Source organism: Cygnus olor, chromosome 3, assembly GCF_009769625.2.
Source record: "Cygnus olor isolate bCygOlo1 chromosome 3, bCygOlo1.pri.v2, whole genome shotgun sequence".
In the NCBI taxonomy this organism is placed as follows: domain Eukaryota; kingdom Metazoa; phylum Chordata; class Aves; order Anseriformes; family Anatidae; genus Cygnus; species Cygnus olor.
Genome location: NC_049171.1, coordinates 77,371,148 through 77,390,134, shown reverse-complemented (window position 1 = coordinate 77,390,134; position 18,987 = coordinate 77,371,148). Strand labels below are relative to the sequence as shown.

The 18,987-nt window shown below is 45.1% G+C and overlaps 1 protein-coding gene across 1 annotated transcript in view; it reads left to right on the top strand.

Annotated features, from left to right (window-relative positions):
- The first annotated feature begins 6,528 nt into the window (after positions 1–6,528).
- Positions 6,529–18,987, top strand: part of CAPN9 (calpain 9) — a 29,185-nt gene continuing 16,726 nt past the window's right edge. Inside the window, exons 1-8 of the mRNA XM_040553394.1 lie at positions 6,529–6,991; positions 12,261–12,330; positions 12,761–12,879; positions 13,518–13,651; positions 14,245–14,413; positions 15,606–15,689; positions 15,904–15,989; positions 17,787–17,864. Of these exons, the coding sequence (XP_040409328.1) occupies positions 6,779–6,991; positions 12,261–12,330; positions 12,761–12,879; positions 13,518–13,651; positions 14,245–14,413; positions 15,606–15,689; positions 15,904–15,989; positions 17,787–17,864 (953 nt within the window). The 5' untranslated portion in view covers positions 6,529–6,778. The remainder of the gene's footprint in view (positions 6,992–12,260; positions 12,331–12,760; positions 12,880–13,517; positions 13,652–14,244; positions 14,414–15,605; positions 15,690–15,903; positions 15,990–17,786; positions 17,865–18,987) is intronic.

Below are 18,987 nucleotides of genomic sequence, written 5' to 3'. Positions count from 1 at the left end.
CTGCCTCCCACTCCCAGATCCCGTAGACAGATGAAGAGAGGTGGAAAGCAGTGAGGCAGAGAGGGGCAGACAGCTTTAAGGTAAGGCTGCCCGGGCTGCCAGAGCCCCGCAGAGCCTCACAGGGCTGCTGACACACCAGCTCCAGCAGGGCTAGCTCCAGCCAAGGCAATAGGACTATTTGCAGAGCTCAGGCCTGCAGAAGGAAAACAGCAAAGGCAGGAACTAACCCAGCAGCCTGCAGAAGCTCTCGCCTGCCTCTCCTGATCCGAAGCTGCCTCCATGTGGAGGGCCCCGGCCTCGCAGCGCCCGGCTGCCTCCACCGCGGCCAGGGGCACTCGGAGGTGCTCTCGCCTGCCTTCGCTTCGTGCAGCCCAGAGTTCTGAAAGCAAACGGGGGAAAGATTAAATTTATACCCACCGGTGGCTTTTTGCAGGAAATAATAAAAGAGCTTGTGACTGAAGTTTCTGAGGTTTCAGTAAGTGGTAACAGTCAGAGAGCAGAATTTCCTGCTCTTGTTTCTACTGGGTGGTTTTTAAGCGAACGCTTAAATGTTTGCTGCAGTTTAGGATTCATTTTATTTTTATCTTGCCTTATTTTTCCACCTTTTCCATGTTAATGGTAAAATTACATTTTAGCTTACTGCCTAAAGGAGAAAGCTGAAGAATAGGAAATTCAGCTCAGGGTCCTCCTATTGAGAAGAGAATTAAGCCTGCCTCCCAGTCAGGCTGCTGAAACATGTGCTGATGAAAGCCTCTGTAAACCATAATCCCCCCTTCAGCCCCCCCCAAATAAAATAATAATAACAACAACAACAAAAAAAAAAAAACAGTGGAAACAGTGGGAGCTCTTATAACTATTCTCCCAGGAAAATTTGAGCTCCTGTAGGGCTTTCCCCTGACTCATGGCGTTTGAAGAGATGCTGTAGCTTGGCTCCTCTCCCACACTGCCACTTGGTGTTTCACAGTCCAAAGAAAAAGAATAAAACTAATCTTAAAAGCACCCTTTTGTTTGTAAAACGACCTCTTTCCAAAGTAACGGATTAATGAAGCAGCATTGGCTCAGCTCTGACAAAAGCCTGGAAGAGCAGCTCGGAAAGCTGTGCCTGTTTGTCTTGGTAAAGCACTCAGATGGCTGTCTAACAATGATATTTCAGCTGCCAGCACAGATAACGTTGTCATTACTCACCAAAGCACACAAAAAGATGTTTTTCATGTTGCTGTTTTTTTTTTTGTTTTTTTTTTTTTTTTTACTGGGTATACAACAGAGGGGAGTAGCGATGCTGGGCAAAAAAGGGGACAGACCCAGTCAGGGAGGGCAGAGATGTTGCCTGGTCCTGAGATGCCATGAGCATTAGGGACCCCCAGGCACTGTGGGCTACACTGTGAAACAAGTCAGCCCCAGGGGATGTCTGCTCTGTGTCAGCATTTCATAGCCCGGCGGCGGGCAGCGGTGGCAGAGCTGCACGCAGTGTGGCTGAGTCCTAAAACAGAATTTGGGACAGGCACCTCTTTAGGACAAGGCCCTTTTGCTGTTCCACAATATGGAGAAAATGGCCTGGCTGTGGCCTCTCGCCTCTTGCTGCTGTGCAAAATGATAATGAGCACTCACTGTAATTTTGGCTTCCTCCTCTAGATGAGATTTTGATATCTTGCAATTCCTCCAAGGTACTTTTTTTTCTTGACTAAGCCCAGAGCAGGATTTCCAAAGGGCACTCATTGATGTCCCTCCCCTTGATTTCCAGTAGCCTTTTTCTCATTGCTCTACAGCAGTTTTCACTAGGCTGGCCCGTGACATTTTGTAGGGCAGTCTAGTCCTCAGGCCTGGCTTGCAGTCCCAGCACAACCCCTAAAACCCTGCATGACCTTCCTGACCTCCCCTCCCTTTGCTCTCTTCTGCCTCTGGAAATGAAACAGAGAGAAGGATTCTCCAGCCCCTCTCCAGAGAACAGGCCAGAGAGAGCCTGTAGGGCCTTACTGCTGGAAGCTGAAGTTAAAGTCCTAAAAAAATAGCCCCAAGCTGGGCTGTTTGTCTGGTCTCAGCTGTAGGTGGAGCATTGTAATGTCCCAAGTTAGCAAAGATGTGTGCAGGAGCATATGCAAACTCTGCCAGGCTGCAAGCCACCAGGCAGAAGTCCACGCTCTGCATTGAGCCAAAGTAATGGAAAGTATAAGAAATAGTGTGGTTTCATGTGACTGTGGCTGTGACATTTGGATTCGAATCAATGCACAAGTTCAGAGGGCGCCAAGCAGTTTAAAATAAGACTAATCTCAGAGACAGAACAAAGATGTTTTATATAACTTCATACAAAGTCAGAGGAAGAAGGAAGGTCGGAGAGCTGCCCGGTTTCACAGATGGCACCTCAGTCCACATAATAACATTTATCCATAAATCATTGCAAATATAAGAAGAGCTATAAAGGGACTGAGGCAAAACCAGTCATGCCTCTCAAACCCCTGGAGAAGGAGCACAAAATGAAATCATCTAGCCTAAAAGAGTCCCTTAGAGAAAAACAGATGACAGTGGAGGGACTTAGCTAGCAGTCAACAAGCACCGGAGAACTTGGGATCAGTCAGGTCAAAGGCTATGGATAAGCCCTGCAACGTTAAACTGATGACAGGGCATGGGGTTTAACCATGACAGGGTTATGAAAGACTTAATCAGGTTGCTGTCATTTGAATAACCAACTTTAAATCCTGAATGACCAGGGTCCACCTGGTGTTGATGGGGAAGGAATTACGTAAGTGTGACTAAGAAAAGCACATGCCAGATGTTAAAAAGCGGGGGCTGAGAGGCAGAGCTGTAGCATGAAGCTACGCAGGACGCCAGGGAGAAGTGGACCTAATAGTTTCCTACATCAGGCCTTTTGGGTTCCCTCTATGTCTCCTTCTACTCCTTGAATTACAGCTTGAGAGAGAGAAAATGGGAGTCTCTGGCAGTTAAGACCACAGAAAAACAAACTAGACCCTCTGCCTTCTCAATGAAAAGGAGACAATTCAAGGAAGTCTGACCTGATAGCAATGATGGTGGGAAAGGAAATGACAGAAACGCCTGTTCCAGCACCATGTCTGTGCCACAAGAAAATGGTGAGAAAACTCTCATCATCCCAAAGCTCTGGAGAACAGGAGCAAAGGTCTCACCTCCAGGGCAAAAGAAAAGCAAAATCCCACCTCTCCAGACTCTGCTCCTGGCCATGGGCTGGTGGGTCCCAGAGCCCATATTTCACAGAGCACTTGCCTATGGGCTCCGAGAGCTGCCTACATCCTCGCTGCCAGTGATCCTCACCTATAGCTAGTGGTATGAACGATGTCTGCGGGCAGAGGCAGTTGAGCTGGTGCTCACACTCCCTGCAGGCTTTAGAGCCAAGGCTGCGGGTAACCGATAAAGCTCCAAGTGTTTCAGGAGCAGGCATCTAATGGTGGTGCATGGAGAAGAAAACAGCGTTCAGCTTTAGCATACGTTGCCAGCCTGTGCATCACTGATGTTGCTACACTGCCAGTTTGAAACCCTGCCTCGTCTCGTGGCTCACAGAGAGATATCTGCAGACCACATGAGCCTAATGGTTTCCAGAGGTGGCCTGTTGGGAATTAATTGCATTTGCTCTGAAGGCCGTCTCTCATCTGGCAGTGCCTTTACACCTGTGCAGGCACCCACTTTGCAGGGCAAGGACAGACCTGCCCTATCAGTCCTGCTGGGAGAGGGCTGGGGGCTGGAAACCTGCTGTCCCCTGCCAGTGCAACCCTGGAGGAAGGACTTCATTGCTCAGGGCTGTCACAAGCCCTGCTCTTACTTTGCTTCAATGTCACAGTGTGTCCATTGCAACAGCTTGTCAAATTAAAGTGTACAAAGCCTAGTGTCAAAGCCTCTTATCATCTGTGTCTGCCTACCTTCCCAGTGTTAACACCTACTCTGCTTTTTCTCAGTGCACCAGCATGTCTAAGAACTAAAGCCCTTCTACATTGGTTGCTTGTCTGCCCGTATCCTGAGGTATCTGAATATTTTGGTGTCTGTCCCCAGTGGAATACCACACAAATAATTGCTTTGCTTGGCATCCCTGCAGTTATCCTCAGCAAAGAGGCCAGGACCAAATAGGTGTAATTGTCCTTTTATTTGTATCAGGATAATCCCTTCATGTCAAGCCTTCCAGCCATATCCACCTTTCAAAAACACAGAGGTCAAACCACTTCTACAGCATTTCCCTTTTCTCTCTTATCTCCCCATTGCCTTATACCTAATATGTATATTGTTGTTCCTGCAGGGCAGGAAATATCTTGAAATTGCATATCTACACAGCAACTAGCACAATGTAGTTTAATAGTCCCTACTATACAGAAATCTAATACATATAATTTCCCCTAACCCAAAACCAATGAATGAAGGGATCAGGCTAGAGATGCTATCAGTTTCTTTGGTCCACTCTTTTCCTAACACAATTTCATGATTTATTGCAACATCCTATCCTATATAGGATGCAGATATTCTTGTGCATGAGACCAGGACCCATGTTTCACTTTCCTCCCACCTATAACAGTCCCTGAGGATCCGCAGACCACAGCAGGAGGCAGCAATAACAAGAGATGTCTTGGGGGAGAAAAGCACTTCTCACTGGTTTCAAATGAGATTTCATGGTAAAAGAGCAAAACTGCTAGAAGTCTTTTTTCTTGTAAAACACTTGAGTGTGGCTACTAGATACAAAGTTTTGTATATAACTGAGAACTGAAATATTTTGTTAACATTTTCTGCTCACTCCTCTTTTTCCCAACTGCTCTCTCCAGGTGCCATCTCTTCATGCCACTTTCAGACAGATTTTACACCAAGGCTGAGATCTCAGAGATGTGAACTTGCCTGCAGTGTCAGGACTTGAGCACAGTGAGGAGAGGGAAGAGCTGTCCCTGCCCTCTGAGGGAAAGGCTGCAGTGTGAAAACATCCCTTATTAACACACCAGAGCATTCACTTAGGACAGAAACTTTATGAATTCCCCTACAGCACAAAGAGCACCCATCAGAGCTCAGCCCACACATTTTTGATTGCAGCTGAACTCTGAAAAGTGGGAACTCCCTGAGGTGATATGCGGTCACTCCCCTTGGGCTGTAGCAGGTGTGGAGGCTGTGTATCCTGGATGCTGAACATCTCCTTCCCCAGTCTCCATGTTAGTCTGGTGTGTGAGAACATGCCTTAGCCCACACAGAGATGTTGGGGATAAAGTGCATTCCTGTTTTTTTTAGCACTGACTGGATGTGGGATGTTGGGTACATCACATCTCTGAGGCTCATGTTGGCACTTATGACCTCCTCCTGCCTTAGTCCCTTAGCTGGGATCCATCTCGCATGACTATACACATTTAATAGCTGAGCATCTACCCTCAGCTAGTCCATGAGGCTTCACCTAAAGGGAAATGAAAGACACGGTCATCTCCAGAGAGATCTTATGGATCAGGACACAATGAATCACTTCCTAGAGGCACTGCTCTTCTGTACTGACTGTAGAAAAAGCCAAGGTGGGTAGTTTGGAGTCTGTTCTGCAGACCTAAAGTTCGGTCAGATGACTGCCAAATTTGGAGCACAAGGCCTGCCTCTTCTCACACGTCTGGACAGCATCCATACATTTGGACAATGGGAACTTGGTCTCAGGAGGGAGCCTGCAGACATCAACAATGGATGCAATTATGGGGAATAAACATGGGAATATATGCTGTGAAAAAGAAAGCTTTCCTCACAGCGCTGCTGTGACAAATAGCAGAACAGAAAGGAATTAATTCTGTTTCACCTAATTGCTCTCCATAAATCATCCCTTGGCAGCAAGCTTGAGTGGTTGACCAAAGGGCCAATTAAAGCAAAGGGAGGCTGACTGGTGTTTGTACTCAGGGCTGTGTTTTGTGTTACAGGAACTGTAATTTGTTCCCAGGGCAGCATCTCTTGCCATTCCACACATGGAGGAGTACCCAGGCCTGTCTGGCTCCGAAGCCTGCCGCTATTTCTTCAGAGCATCCACGGTGCATGGACTGACATCCTCTCCAGGACAGTGTTTTGCTGTCTAATGTGAGATGTGATGTGGCAGGTAGACACTGGGCAGCAGAAGAAGCACAACAAGAGATGAACAAGGTCATGAAACCCAGAACTCAGTGGCAAGTTTTGTGTGTGTATTTGGTTTTAAAATCCTTTGTTACAACACACAGAGAAATCCTTCAAGGCACAGTCTGTTAAAATCCTTCCCCCAGGTAAAATACCCTGTCACTTGCCCTGCCCTGAGCTGTCCCCACAAGATACTAGCACCCCAATCCTGGGGCCAGCCCCGGGCTACCCCTCGGCAGAGCAGCCCTGGCCCTTACACTTCAGCCCTACTGTTCCTCGACAGCGACAGCACCTGGCTGCTGGGACAGCCCCACCATCCATCATGCCGGGCTTTTCATGTGTTGGACAAAAAGAGCGAGCCTGCTGCGGTTGCAGAGGCTACACCCCGTCCTGCAGCTTGTGTTTTGCTCTGGTGGCTCCCCATACCTTGAAGTCAGCAGCCAGGGGTGGCAGGGAGAGGTGCCAAGCCCCACACAGGCCCGTCACCGCCGGGTGGGCACAGCAGCCCTGCCCTGGGGAGGACCTGGCACCACCTCACCACTCCCGGCCCAGCAGCTGGCGTGGCCGAGCCGGCCGCCTTCCCTCCCTGTTTGCTTTCAGGGTGTTCATCGTGCTGCTCCCACGCTGCTCGGAGCTGCTCCCGCTCCTCTCTCCCTCTACCCCCGTCCTGTTAAGCCTCAGCCCCCCGTGTTTCTCCCTGGTGGGAGCCATGCCCTACCTACTCCGGGACTCGAAGCCCAGGCCGCCACCGCTGCCGCGGGAAGCGCGTGCCACCCACAGCTCAGGGAAAGCCTACGAGGAGCTAAAGCAGGACTGCCTGCGCAGGGGCAGCCTCTTCGAGGACCCTGACTTCCCTGCCAGCGACGCCTCCCTCTTCTTCAGCGAAAAGCCACCTGTTCCCTTCCTCTGGAAGAGGCCTGGGGTGAGTACACGATGTCCTCATGCCCCACCATCTGGTGGGACTGCTCCCGTGTACGGCAGGGAAATCCAATGATTGTATGGGGTGCTTTGCTGTTTGTTTGGGATCCTTGGCAAGGAGGAGGGTTGGAAGGTTTCACCCCACAGAGCTGCATGTTGCTGGCTTGCAACTGGCAAGGGGGAGCAGAAGGGTAGGGACATTGTAATAAAAGCTAAAATCTGATAACTATTGAAAGTATTTCTGAAACATCAATGTTTTTTAAACTATCCTGTAAAATCCTATGCCTTTCCCATATTCTCTTGTCCTTTTGAAGGCCTTTGGCTTAATCATTTTAAAATATTGTATGTAGATTTTCTTCTGTTCTGCCTTCTGTAGCTTATTGTGTAGCCACACTTTATGTGCATATGTTTATGTACATGCATAAAGAACTTCTAATCGGGCATCTCTCTTACATTATTGCCAAGCAAAAGCAATGTTAAGATGAAAATAAGAGGGCATGCAAGGAAGTAAGGGTAAAATACATTATTATGATATGACTGTTTAAAAAACAACTGCCATTAATGGAGGAAATTCATAATTTAGGTTAAACCTAAAAAATTCAGAACTTCTAACTTTCAGAGCATGAGACATACTTGCTTCCATCATGAAACACTGAGAGGTCATGAATACATGCCATGGTTACTGAGCCATTCAGCAGTAGCCAAGGGCTCGATGAGTATCTCTTAATGCATCTTGCGTAACAGACATTAATAACACAAGGATAGCCTGAAGCTTCGCCAGTCACATGCTCTCAGATCACAAAACCAACATCGCTCCTGGTTCCTTCTCCCCTGTTAGCTTTAACTAATAGCCAGAAAATTTGTGGCTACTTTTCATATCTTTGTTAATGATTAACATTTATTCTCTTTTTCATCATGGTCTGAAAGCTTCAGAATTAGTAGAAAATGTCCCTTTGCCAATAGTGGTACCAAGAGAGAAAAAGAACAAAATGGGCTTAAAATGGGTTTATGTTTTGGCTTCACTTAATCCACAATGAGAGACACTCAAATGCCTTAGTGTCCGATAGCTAACGTAGTGTCTCTAAGGAGCATTATTAAAGCTATTACTCCTAGACAAGTTTCAGCTATGTAAAAGCAAGAGATGGCCCCAAAGGCAAGCGCAGACCCCCAGGCACTGCTGCCCACCTTGTCTGGCAGTGCCCCGAAGGCCAGGTGGGCTTTGGGGCTGCCCCCAGGAGCAGGCTGGAGGTTTGGGGTTGCTTTGCTCAAAGACGTAACTTCTATGTCCTTGTGTGTGGTAGTGAGGGAGATAGGAGAGTGGTCTGTCTGTTGTACTTACCAGTCTCATCTTCAGGATGTTTGGAAGCTGAAGCAGAAATACTTCTACTATGAATAAGCTACCTGAAACAGGCTCTGCCTTTACGCTCCAATGCCCGCCACACAAAAAGGTGATCTCCTGTGAGCAGCACAGCAAGAAATAAAGCTCAGGGGAAGCTTTAAGGATGCAAAAAGACAAAGTTTAAGCCCCTCAGCATTTAAGCTAAATCAGTTTCCTGTCTATTAGCTGTCAGTGTGTGTATATATATATATATATTTGCATTTACGTTACAATTATGTTTATATTTATATACTTATATATATTTACAGCAGTAAATACAAGCACTGTAACACCATTTTGAGTTAACGTTTTGCAAGCAGGGTATGGGCCTGGGGCACGTGCCAGGTTCATTACCTCGGCTCAGCTGGCCAAGCAGTAGTGCCTTGACAGCGCGATCCCAGCAGCGCTGCCCCTGCGTTTAGGTATCGGTGTTCAGACTGCTTCTCGTGGTGGCTGATTTTTACTGCCTTCCTACCAGTGTTTTACAGCGGCTCAGCTGAAGTGTAGCACAGTACATGCAGGTAATTGCAGGCCCAAATATTGTTAGTCCTCAGATTTAGACCTTGTTACAGTTTATTCTTTAGTAATGAGAGTAGAGAAGGCTTTCTCATTATTTTCACATGTATATATATACCTGCAGGCACAAACTTTTGTACACAGAATAAACAAGACCCTCTAGCTAGCCCAGATCTGTACATCTCCCACTGCAATTGGTGAGCTGCACTGATTTGCATCTGGTGAATGTCTAGACTTCTACAAAAATCATAGTGCTCTAAGATTCAGAAAGCTATATAGTGATTTTGTTTACCAATCCCTTATCTTTACAAATGAAATCCTTGAAATTGCACCTTATCAAAAATTTAGAATAATTTGAAAAATAGATGACCCTTTTCTCATTCTATTTCCCCTTCCCTTCCCTTCTCTTCCCTTCCCTTCCTTTCCCTTCCCTGTCCTGTCCTGTCCTGTTAATTTATATCTAAATTAAACTAAATTTAACTAATTTAACTATCTAAATTTATATCTAAATTAAACTAAACAGTTAAACTGTAGTATATCTGTCATCTATTTCTAGTAGCTCAGTATCTGGGAAAGCAAGAGACATATAAGTTGAAGAATAAAAAATAAAAAATAATAAAAAATAAAAAATAAAAAATAAAAAGGAACACAAATGTGTTTTAACAATGCCAATTGAATCTGTGGTCTACAGGAGGAATTAAGAAGGAAATTCTCCTAATATGAACAGCCACTGGCAACCAGTATGACAGGAACTATATGCTGGAACCAGAAAGATAAATATAATCACAAAAATAAGGCCACCATAAACAGCCTCAGCCTCAGCTTTTCTTAGATCTCTAAGAGGGAGATCTTTTCTTAGACCTCCTTCTACCAACGTATGCCAGAGTCCCAAAGGATGCAATTTGTTTCCCTTTGACTCGAAAGAAACATAGCTTCAAGGCAGCAGCAGGAGAGTTGCAGGCACCTTCTTTCATCTCCCTGAGAAATTCATCACCCTAATTCTAGGCAATACCCTTATGCAGGTGAATCTTTGAATATGCTGTATATGAATGCAAGATCTAGTCCTGGGTTTTGTCTTTTAGCATGCTGAAAGCACTGATACATGTTATTACACCATCCAGCCTGAAAATCCCTTTAAGTTTACTATTATTTTTGCAACACCCACTCATAAATGGTAGCTCTTGGTTTTCTTTCGTGTAGCAGAGAATGTGACACGGGTCCATTCAAAGTCCTTTAAATTCCTTTTTATTGATTCTTTTAAAATTTGTGTTTGCTTTAAACGTGGGAGATTGAAAATATTTTCTCATCTGTCAGTTGCAGGGTTGTGTAACAGGCAACGAGCCATGAAACTCTCACAGCACTCAGCAGCACTTGTGTCCATGTCGGTGGAGAGGCTTTTTATCTCAACCCTCGCTAGCACGCAGAGTTTCTTGGTAACACTAAATGCTGTGAGAATCGTGTTCTCCAGGAGCAACAGCGCTAAAATAAGGCACGTTATTAAAGATCAGCTGCCTTATCAGCTGTTGTCGTACTGGTGTTTAAAGGCAATGAGCTGTGCTCTTTATCGCTCACATCCCGTCACAGTCACACATGGCTGGGTGTGTTTAACAAGCAGGCGGGCCAGCTGACGAGGAGGTGCTGTTTGGTTTCCCCTCGCCAGGTGCACTGACCATGCACAGGTGCATGGCACAGCCTGGCCACCAGCTCCTCCCCGGCAAAGGCAAACAAAAAATACACAAACCAGCTTCTTGCCTGAACATCTCCTCCGAGGGATTAGCTTCTCAAGAGAGTTGCTTTCCTCATCTGTGGCCGTGTGCTGTTTTCCTCTGCCATCCAGGCGATCATTTCTTCTTGTGTGCTGCCAAAACTGCTGAGCCACCAAAGTCACCAGGTCACAAAAGCTGCTGGGCTTCACCCCCTGAGCTTTGGGGAGGGCAGAGCCTACAGCAACAGCAAAAAGCAGCTGACAACAGCCCCCCGCCTCCTACATATATATGTAGCAGGGAGGTGACTGACGTGACAAGCTGCAAGGTTTGCTGTGATGCTGGTCATCTCTGCTGGGGCACAGCCACCTTGCAGGAAGATGACGGTTGCCATAAATTGGGCTGAAAAACCTCATCTGTCTAGTAGTAAAACACTGTCCCCCTCACCACCAGTACCAGCCCACTGCCATCCGCAAAACCTTGGCAAAGCAGAGCATGGCCTGACAGGACAGAAAGTCAGGCTGCTACGTTAGGGGCATGGCTGGGCTTTGCTGGCTGAGATGAGAACTGCAGTACCAGTTCATTGGGAACACTGTCCTGGCCACAGCCTTGGCCAGCAGCAGATGCTCCAGGAGTAAGTGAGGGAAGCTGAACTGAATTGCCTATATCCTACCCTGACAGCCTAAAAAAATGCAGTGACAGGAAGCAAAAGTAACTCCGTTTCCTTCTAGGCAAATACAAGGGTTAAGTGACTGAGTGTGCTCTGCTATATTTCCTCCCTCTTTAATTTGCCTTTTTTTACAAGCTTCTGTTGATTACATAAAAGAATTTCATGCAATAGGGCCTGCAATAGCATATCGTGGCATACTGAGAAGCTCAAGGAATATTCCTCCAGCAGTATATTAGATGCTCTCCTCCTCCTCCTCCTCCTCCTCGTCTTCCCTTTTCTATTCACTTCAATCAATTCAATTCAATCTACAGTTCATGGGAAAGGGGAGAAGGGAGGTAAAATCCTGCCACATATATTGGTTTGCCACTGTGATTTTTCTGTCCAGCTGAGACTTCAGAATTGCTTTTATGTCACCATGATCACACAGTCCCTCTAACCTCTGAGCACACAAGGGTGGGTAATGTTGGCTCCTCCTAAAAACTGACTCTGTAAAACAAACAAGGCTGGAGTCTACCTTTTTTGTTTCCTTGTTTGAGGAGGAAATAGGACATATAGTGTCTGGCAACTATGAGACTATGTATTATGTGCAAGTAAATACAAGGCCTAATTCTGTGTTTGAAGGTAAATTGCCAATTTTAGGGTGTTGGGTTTTTTTCAGCTGTTGGGAAAAAAAAATAGCCAGGGTTGTAACTTAACTTTGAGATTCTGGACAAGGATGTGCTCTATTTTAACAATTGCCTATGGGTGAATAAAGAGTGCCAGCCTTTCATTAGCAGCCAACTAATTAGGAAAAAATGAGGATAGCTGATTCTTTAATTGCTCTGCACTATAATTAATTACAAGGATTAATTACAAGCATTCCCCATCTAGTTCTTTGTGGTGGCTTACACTGCTGCATGAAAATATAGCTCGTGCACACACAGGGCTCACATCTGGGCTCAGATTGACAGTGACATTTTCCTGGCATATTTTCAGTCACGTCTGTGTCTCACTCCCACTCTTCCAGGACATTGTCAAGGATCCCAAGTTTATCCTTGGAGGAGCTACGAGAACTGACATTTGCCAAGGGGATCTTGGTGAGTGATTCCCCCTGGGTGGATGTGTGCACCCTGCGCAGAGCAGCAGGAATATCCTCACACGTGAGGGGATGTTTCCCCTGAACTGATGAGAGCAGTGACACTGGAGGCACCTCCCATGCTCACCTTGCCCACAGCCACCTCTTTGGTGGCACTCTCCCATCTGTGCCAGGGATCATCCTCGTGCAGAGGGATTCAAGGCCAGAGAAGGATCCCCATGCGAGAGTACTGTGACCCCAAGGGAGCTTTTCATCTACCAGCACCTCCAGACTGCCCTGGCTGGGCAGGGACACACTTCCTGGGGACACACAGGATCTCTTTTCAGCGGGGGTGACAGCTAACTGTGACAACATCTCCCCTCACCCCCACACCATCTTCTTTTCCTCTCAGTGGAGGAAAATGAGTTTTTTTCCCCATTCTCAATTCACAGGTGACTGCTGGCTGTTAGCAGCCATAGCTTCTCTCACACTGAATGAAAAAACCCTAGCAAGAGTGGTACCGCTGGATCAAAATTTTGGGCCAGATTATGCTGGAATATTTCACTTCCAGGTAAGATGAAAATCTGGCACAGCATGACCACAGTTCTGGGCAGCTGGTAATTACATGTTGTGGTCTGGTTTGTGGTGGGGTTGTGGGTTATTCCAGAGGAAACATCCAAAAAAAAAAGGGGGAGGGGGAATTGCTGAACTTAATCTGTTGTTCACGTTTTGAGGAACAATCTTGAGGGCTATGTCAGACTCTCACATGCACAAACATAGCCACGTCTGTTCTGTGAAGAGAAATATGGCTTTAGAAATCATTTCACATTTTCCATGCGAACTCCTCTTAGGATGTAAGGCCTTAAAGATGAAACAAGAGTTTGGCTGTGGTCTGTAATATGTGTGTCTTGAAGATGGTTTGAATCACCTGGTGACCACTTGTATGTGACTCACTGGTGACCACGTGAGTGCCATTATCCAGCTAAGGAGCTATGGTGCAGATTTACTCTTTTAGACTTTTCTTCAGACAGATTGACTTTCCTTCAGAGCAGTCTAGCATGGTACAGTGGGAAGGAATGGTTTACATATGAATTCTGAGCAAGCCTATCCTTGTCACTAGCTGACACTTAGAGGCACTGGGACACGAATCTCCTACACTCAGGAAATGTCGTGCTGTCAACCAACTCATGCTCCATCTCTTCTAAATAGTTTTGGCAGCACAATGAGTGGCTGGATGTCGTGATTGATGACCGATTACCCACCTTCAAAGGCCGGTTGGTTTTCCTGCACTCAGCTGAACACAACGAATTTTGGAGTGCTTTACTAGAGAAAGCCTATGCCAAGTAAGTCTGGTGTACCACACTATACATATATGATTTACAGTTTGTACATACATTATACACAATTCAAGTGAACAGCTTCTATCTAGTGCTTTTTTTTTTTTTTTTTGCACATGCTGCTGCCCTGATCTGAAGAGCTTGTGAGCTTGTCCAGCTCCCATCACAGCATTAGATACAAACCTAGCTGTTAGCAATAGAGTTGGATCAAAGCCTGAATCCTACCATTTGTGTCCCCGCTGAGACCTCAGATGATAGTTCTGGCCAACTCTAGATTTTTAACTGATTTGGCAGGCAGCAAGCCACTGATATGCAAAGATATCCAGCCCTTGCCAACCTGGTCACTGACACTAATAAAAGAAAAGCCCCAGGCTTTAATAAAAGAAGGCTTTACGAATATCGAGGAACAAATGAATTAAAAGTGTAATTAGCAAGGAAAGCAGAAGGATCCCAATATACATCATATAGCTCCTGAGTACATTCTGGGGCACGTCTCTTCAGTGCCCTTCTGTGATTTTACGCCCATGTGAGAAAGCTCTCAAGCATGGGTTTCTTCAAAGTTTTGAAAGCCTGTCTCAAGGTTAGCATGTGTTTTCCAGGCTGAATGGCAGCTACGAGGCTCTGAAAGGAGGCAGCACAATAGAAGCCATGGAGGATTTCACTGGGGGAGTAGGAGAAATGTATGAGGTTAAAAAGGCTCCTGACAATTTCTATGAAATCCTAGAGAAAGCTCTGAAAAGATGCTCAATGGTGGGCTGCTCTATCGATGTAAGTAACAAATGGGGTCTGATTTTCTCAGCTTAATTTTGTGGTTTCTGCATTAAAAAACTACTTTTTAAAGGGTGGTTAAATCATTAACAATTAGATGGATATGCATTTAGCTCTGCAAATAATAGCTGTGAACTGACAGATATGTAATATCGATGTAGTCCTTAGGACAGCCATTGAAAACAAAAGAAGATTCATCACATTTCAGCAGGTGATGGCCACTGAATTTAAGGCAATAATGATGTTAGTATGAGCACTTGGGGAGGGTGAACTTTAAATCCTGTCTTACTTGGTCCCTTGACAAACCAGCCATAGCTTTGTGAGGACTTAAAGGCTCCACAGACTAAAAATTGATTTTCTTCATCTCTGGATTCTGTAACAACACCTGCTGGGTCTTGAGAGACTCAAGAAAGTTTTCAGGATCAGTGTGTTAGTTTGCAAATAGGGACTGGGGCTTAAAATGCATCAGATTTATCCCTCCAGGTACTGAAATCTCCCACTTTTACTGAGAAAACTTTGCTGACAGGTAGCAGCTGTGTAGGTGCCTTTACACTGCTTTGCCAGCAGGCCTGATCCAGGGTAGGAGCAGCTGCCCATGTGTCCTTGGCTTTCTGGTGAAAAATCCTGAGCTGCTCAACAGCAAGAGCAAAAATCCTGTTGCTGTTCCCTGTCCACTGTGCTCAGTGGTAAAGGTGGTTCAGAAACAAGTGTGTGCCAGGTTTCTTCACCAGAATGAACAACTGGAGAAGAAAGTTTCAGATCAAATGAAAAATCCCACCAACACAAAATGAGAGCATATCAATACCTGACCCCACCTGAGAGCACCTTTTCTGTCCCTTACCTGACTCAAACTACATTTGAATGGGAGTTTAGATTGATATCCTGGAACTGTGGATGGAGTTGATACAAAATCATAGGGACATAGAACGGATCTGAGCCAGGAACCACCTTATTTTCCTTCTGACTGTACAATGCTCCAAAAGAGAAATCCCCACAGCTCTAGGGAGCTCCTTTTCAAAGGGCACCACTGCACCATCACTACCTGCATGGAGCAGAAAGACAATTTCCCTATTCACATTTCCCTTCTCTGGTTAGCCACTGACCTCCCACATAATGGCTGGAAGGAACCAAGTTATACTACTTGCAATCTCGCTATGAAAAGAGGTATTCACATTTTTTTTCCATATTACAGACCAGCAGTGCTGCCGAGTCAGAAGCCAAAACCCCCTTTGGCCTTATAAAGGGCCATGCTTACTCCATGACTGGCATCGATGAGGTATGTCCCCTCTGGTTTGTGTCAGCAGCACAGGGCAAGGAGAGACCTGGTCAAAAGACAAGGGACTGTCCCCCAACTCTAGGCAATGGGAGGCGTTACCCTGGGGGAGTTATCCAAATTCCCATCCATCTTTCCCTCCCACATCTTCTGTAGCAGTGCACTTTTAGCCCAGCTTAATGACACTCAGCATTTTCTCTTTTTCTTTCTTCCCCAGGTGAGCTGTCGGGGCCAGAAAGTGCAGCTCATAAGGATAAGGAACCCCTGGGGACAGGTGGAGTGGAACGGCCCTTGGAGTGACAAGTGCGTGCACTGTGCCGTACAGGCCATGCAAAAATCAAGCTGCTGCTCCACATCTAGCTTTCTGCAGGCACAGTTATTTCACAAAAAAAATAAATCAGGAATTTGCATGTGCTTAATAGTATTACTGCCATGCTAGCGTGTCACCCTCCATATTTTCAAGGCTGCTCAGTTAATGGGACATTGTCAAGGATGTCTAGCCCCCAAAATCCAGTATTAGCAAAAAACATACATTAATATAAATTGGATAAGTTCATTCTAAGACACTTCCAATAGTAAATATTATACGTTTGGAGTGATTTTCTCTTTTTTTTTTTTTTTTTTTGTAAACTAGTTCCTGTAGTACTTGTAACATAACATCCATATTTAGTCCTACTACAGATAATCTATAAACCAATTTTGTATTACCCCCTCTATCTTATGAGTTTGTCATTGCATTTACTGTTCTGGGTTTCTAAACATATCAGGAATAGGCAAGAAATTTGCAGGTTGTATTATAGATATGTATGACAGTTAGATGACACCCTCTCTATGTGGTACCTGCTAAAGTTATGGAAGGACACAGAAACACAATAGGATCGGTCTGAAAACCAGTCTGCTTTTACTACTAAGTTAAATGAAGTATAAATACTACAAAAGAAAAAAAAATATACATTAAAAAATAACAATACATTCCCCCCTCCCACCCCAAACATACACTTTTTGATACATTTTTACACATATAAATTGCTCCCTTTTTGTTCCACTTTCTTCTACTGAGTTTTTTCTTATTCACACAGATGTAGAGGAGAAGAACCATAACCTGGCTGGGCCTTTAAAATTGCTGAGACACATAGTAATCTCTAGCACTCCTTTAAATGTAAATAAATGAAATATTTTCACATCAGCTCAAATCCTTTGTTATGTTTATGATTATATCTCTCAAAAAAAAAAAAGAGAGGTTAAGATCAGGACAGGCATCTGGCAGTTCAGGTTGTTTATTGAAAATGCTTTTTCTGCAAAGCGGAGCTCTGACTCTGCACTTGGGAGGTTTTCTGGAGCTCTGGTTGCCAGTACAAAGCCCTCCTAAAGCAGAGGGGCTCCCAGGTGACTACAGGAATCTGTAATAACATTTTGCAATGGTTGTTGGAATTGAAAACCTAACACAAAATGTCCTGTGTATCCTATCAAAATGGAAATGCAGTAGGGCATTTCCATTTTTTTCCAAAAAGTCTTAGTGTTTTTTTGTTTAGTTTTGACCTGCTACAGCTGGATCTGTAGAGGTGAGTAAAAAAGAGGCAAAGATTATATCTGCAATCCCAGTTACTCCAGCAATTCTCTCTGTACAGGGAAAAGAGCCTATTCTGTTCCCACTGAGTCAAGTTTGTAGAAACATCTGTCCCTAAATTACTGAGAAACCTAAAAGAAGAGATGGTGCTACAGATGGCAAACAGATTTAAGGAGGAGTGTGACTTACAAAAATCTTGCGGTTTAATGATAACCATATTTTACTCAATCCCACCACCCAACAACAGTCCCAGTGCTGAGCGCAGGGAATAGCTCAAGCAGGACGCTCCTGAGGCAGCTTTAGGATCTTTGTCCCAGTCCTGGTTCCAGATACATTAGCTGGGTCTCTGCCACCGTGTGGAGTGGCAGCAGGGTTTGGGAAACCTTTTAAGGCCATTTGTGTTTATGTGTGCTGCTCAAATAAAACACTTCTGGATGAAGAGCAGCCTACTGATGTGTCCAGGCGGTTGTTCTGAGCCAGGGAAAATTAAATGCCATAGACCCATAGTAAAGCTTGGCTTTGTTTTCTTGCAGCTCTCTGGAGTGGCGTTTGGTCAGCCCATCAGAGCAGAAACGCTTGTCTCAGACAGCACTGGATGATGGAGAGTTCTGGTAAGCCATGGGGTTTTAGAGCATGACTCCAGTCAGAAATCGAGGTGCTGGTGGCCAAAACGGGTGAGAAGGAAGAAATTTCTGAGTGAGCAAATGCTCAGTTTCCTCCTAGGAGGAAGCAGGTTCTGCATGTTTTGTGTGTGTACGTGTGTATTTTAATAACAAAAAGTCTTTTGAAGGTCAGTTTAGTTAATGGCATTAGCATATTTCAAATACTGTGTGTCTCCCGTGGTTGTAACAGCCTTTAAATCCTTACCAGGAACATACGCACGCTACAGAAGGGAGCATTGTACTGCACTGTAGCGCCTATGAAATGCCTTCAGGGTTGATGGTAGTCATGCACTGGTAGGGAAGGAGCGCTTAGAAGCATTGCTACTTGTTACAGAAAGTACAAGAACACCAGGATATGTGTGAAATGATGGAAAGATTTAAGAAAAGATGAAAAAAAAGAAGTGGTAGCAATTGCTTTAAAGTGTGAAGTGCTGTTCATGCCAAATTCACTATCTCAGACAGAGCAGATGGCTGACTTGCACATGATTCCCTCACCCCACCCTGTATCAACCACACTGTGCACTACTGACAGTGTGTCTGGTTGTATTTTCCAGGGCCAGATGCTTATCTCTTTTACACAGAGGTAAATCTAGAGAGGTATTCAGCAGGACTATTCCAGATCTTTCCTACAAGTTAAACCAAAGTTCACCCTTTGGTCTGGAAAGAGATTTAATGCAGGCAATGTGGAGCATTACGTCACATAAAATGGTTTATCTCATACTTCGATAGCTCTGGAAGGAAGTAGGTCCAGTGACTGATCCATTACTTGAGCAGTTTTACATAGTATATTTTTAGTTATTTTGCTACTGACATTGAAAATGCAGTAGGGCATTTCCACCTTTTTCAAAAAGTTTGAGTGGGTTTTTGTTTGGTTTTGAACTTTTTGTTTTTTAGAGATGAATAAAAAAGGGGCAAAGACTTTACCTGCAACTCCAGTTCCTCCAGAGCATCTCTCTGTACAGGGCATGGCTTAAAGCCTGACTGTGTACTGGAGGTACAGGTGTGTAAATAGGCATCAAATGAGCAACAAAATTCATCAGAAAGTTTTCTGTCCAACAGAGCTAAGCTCATA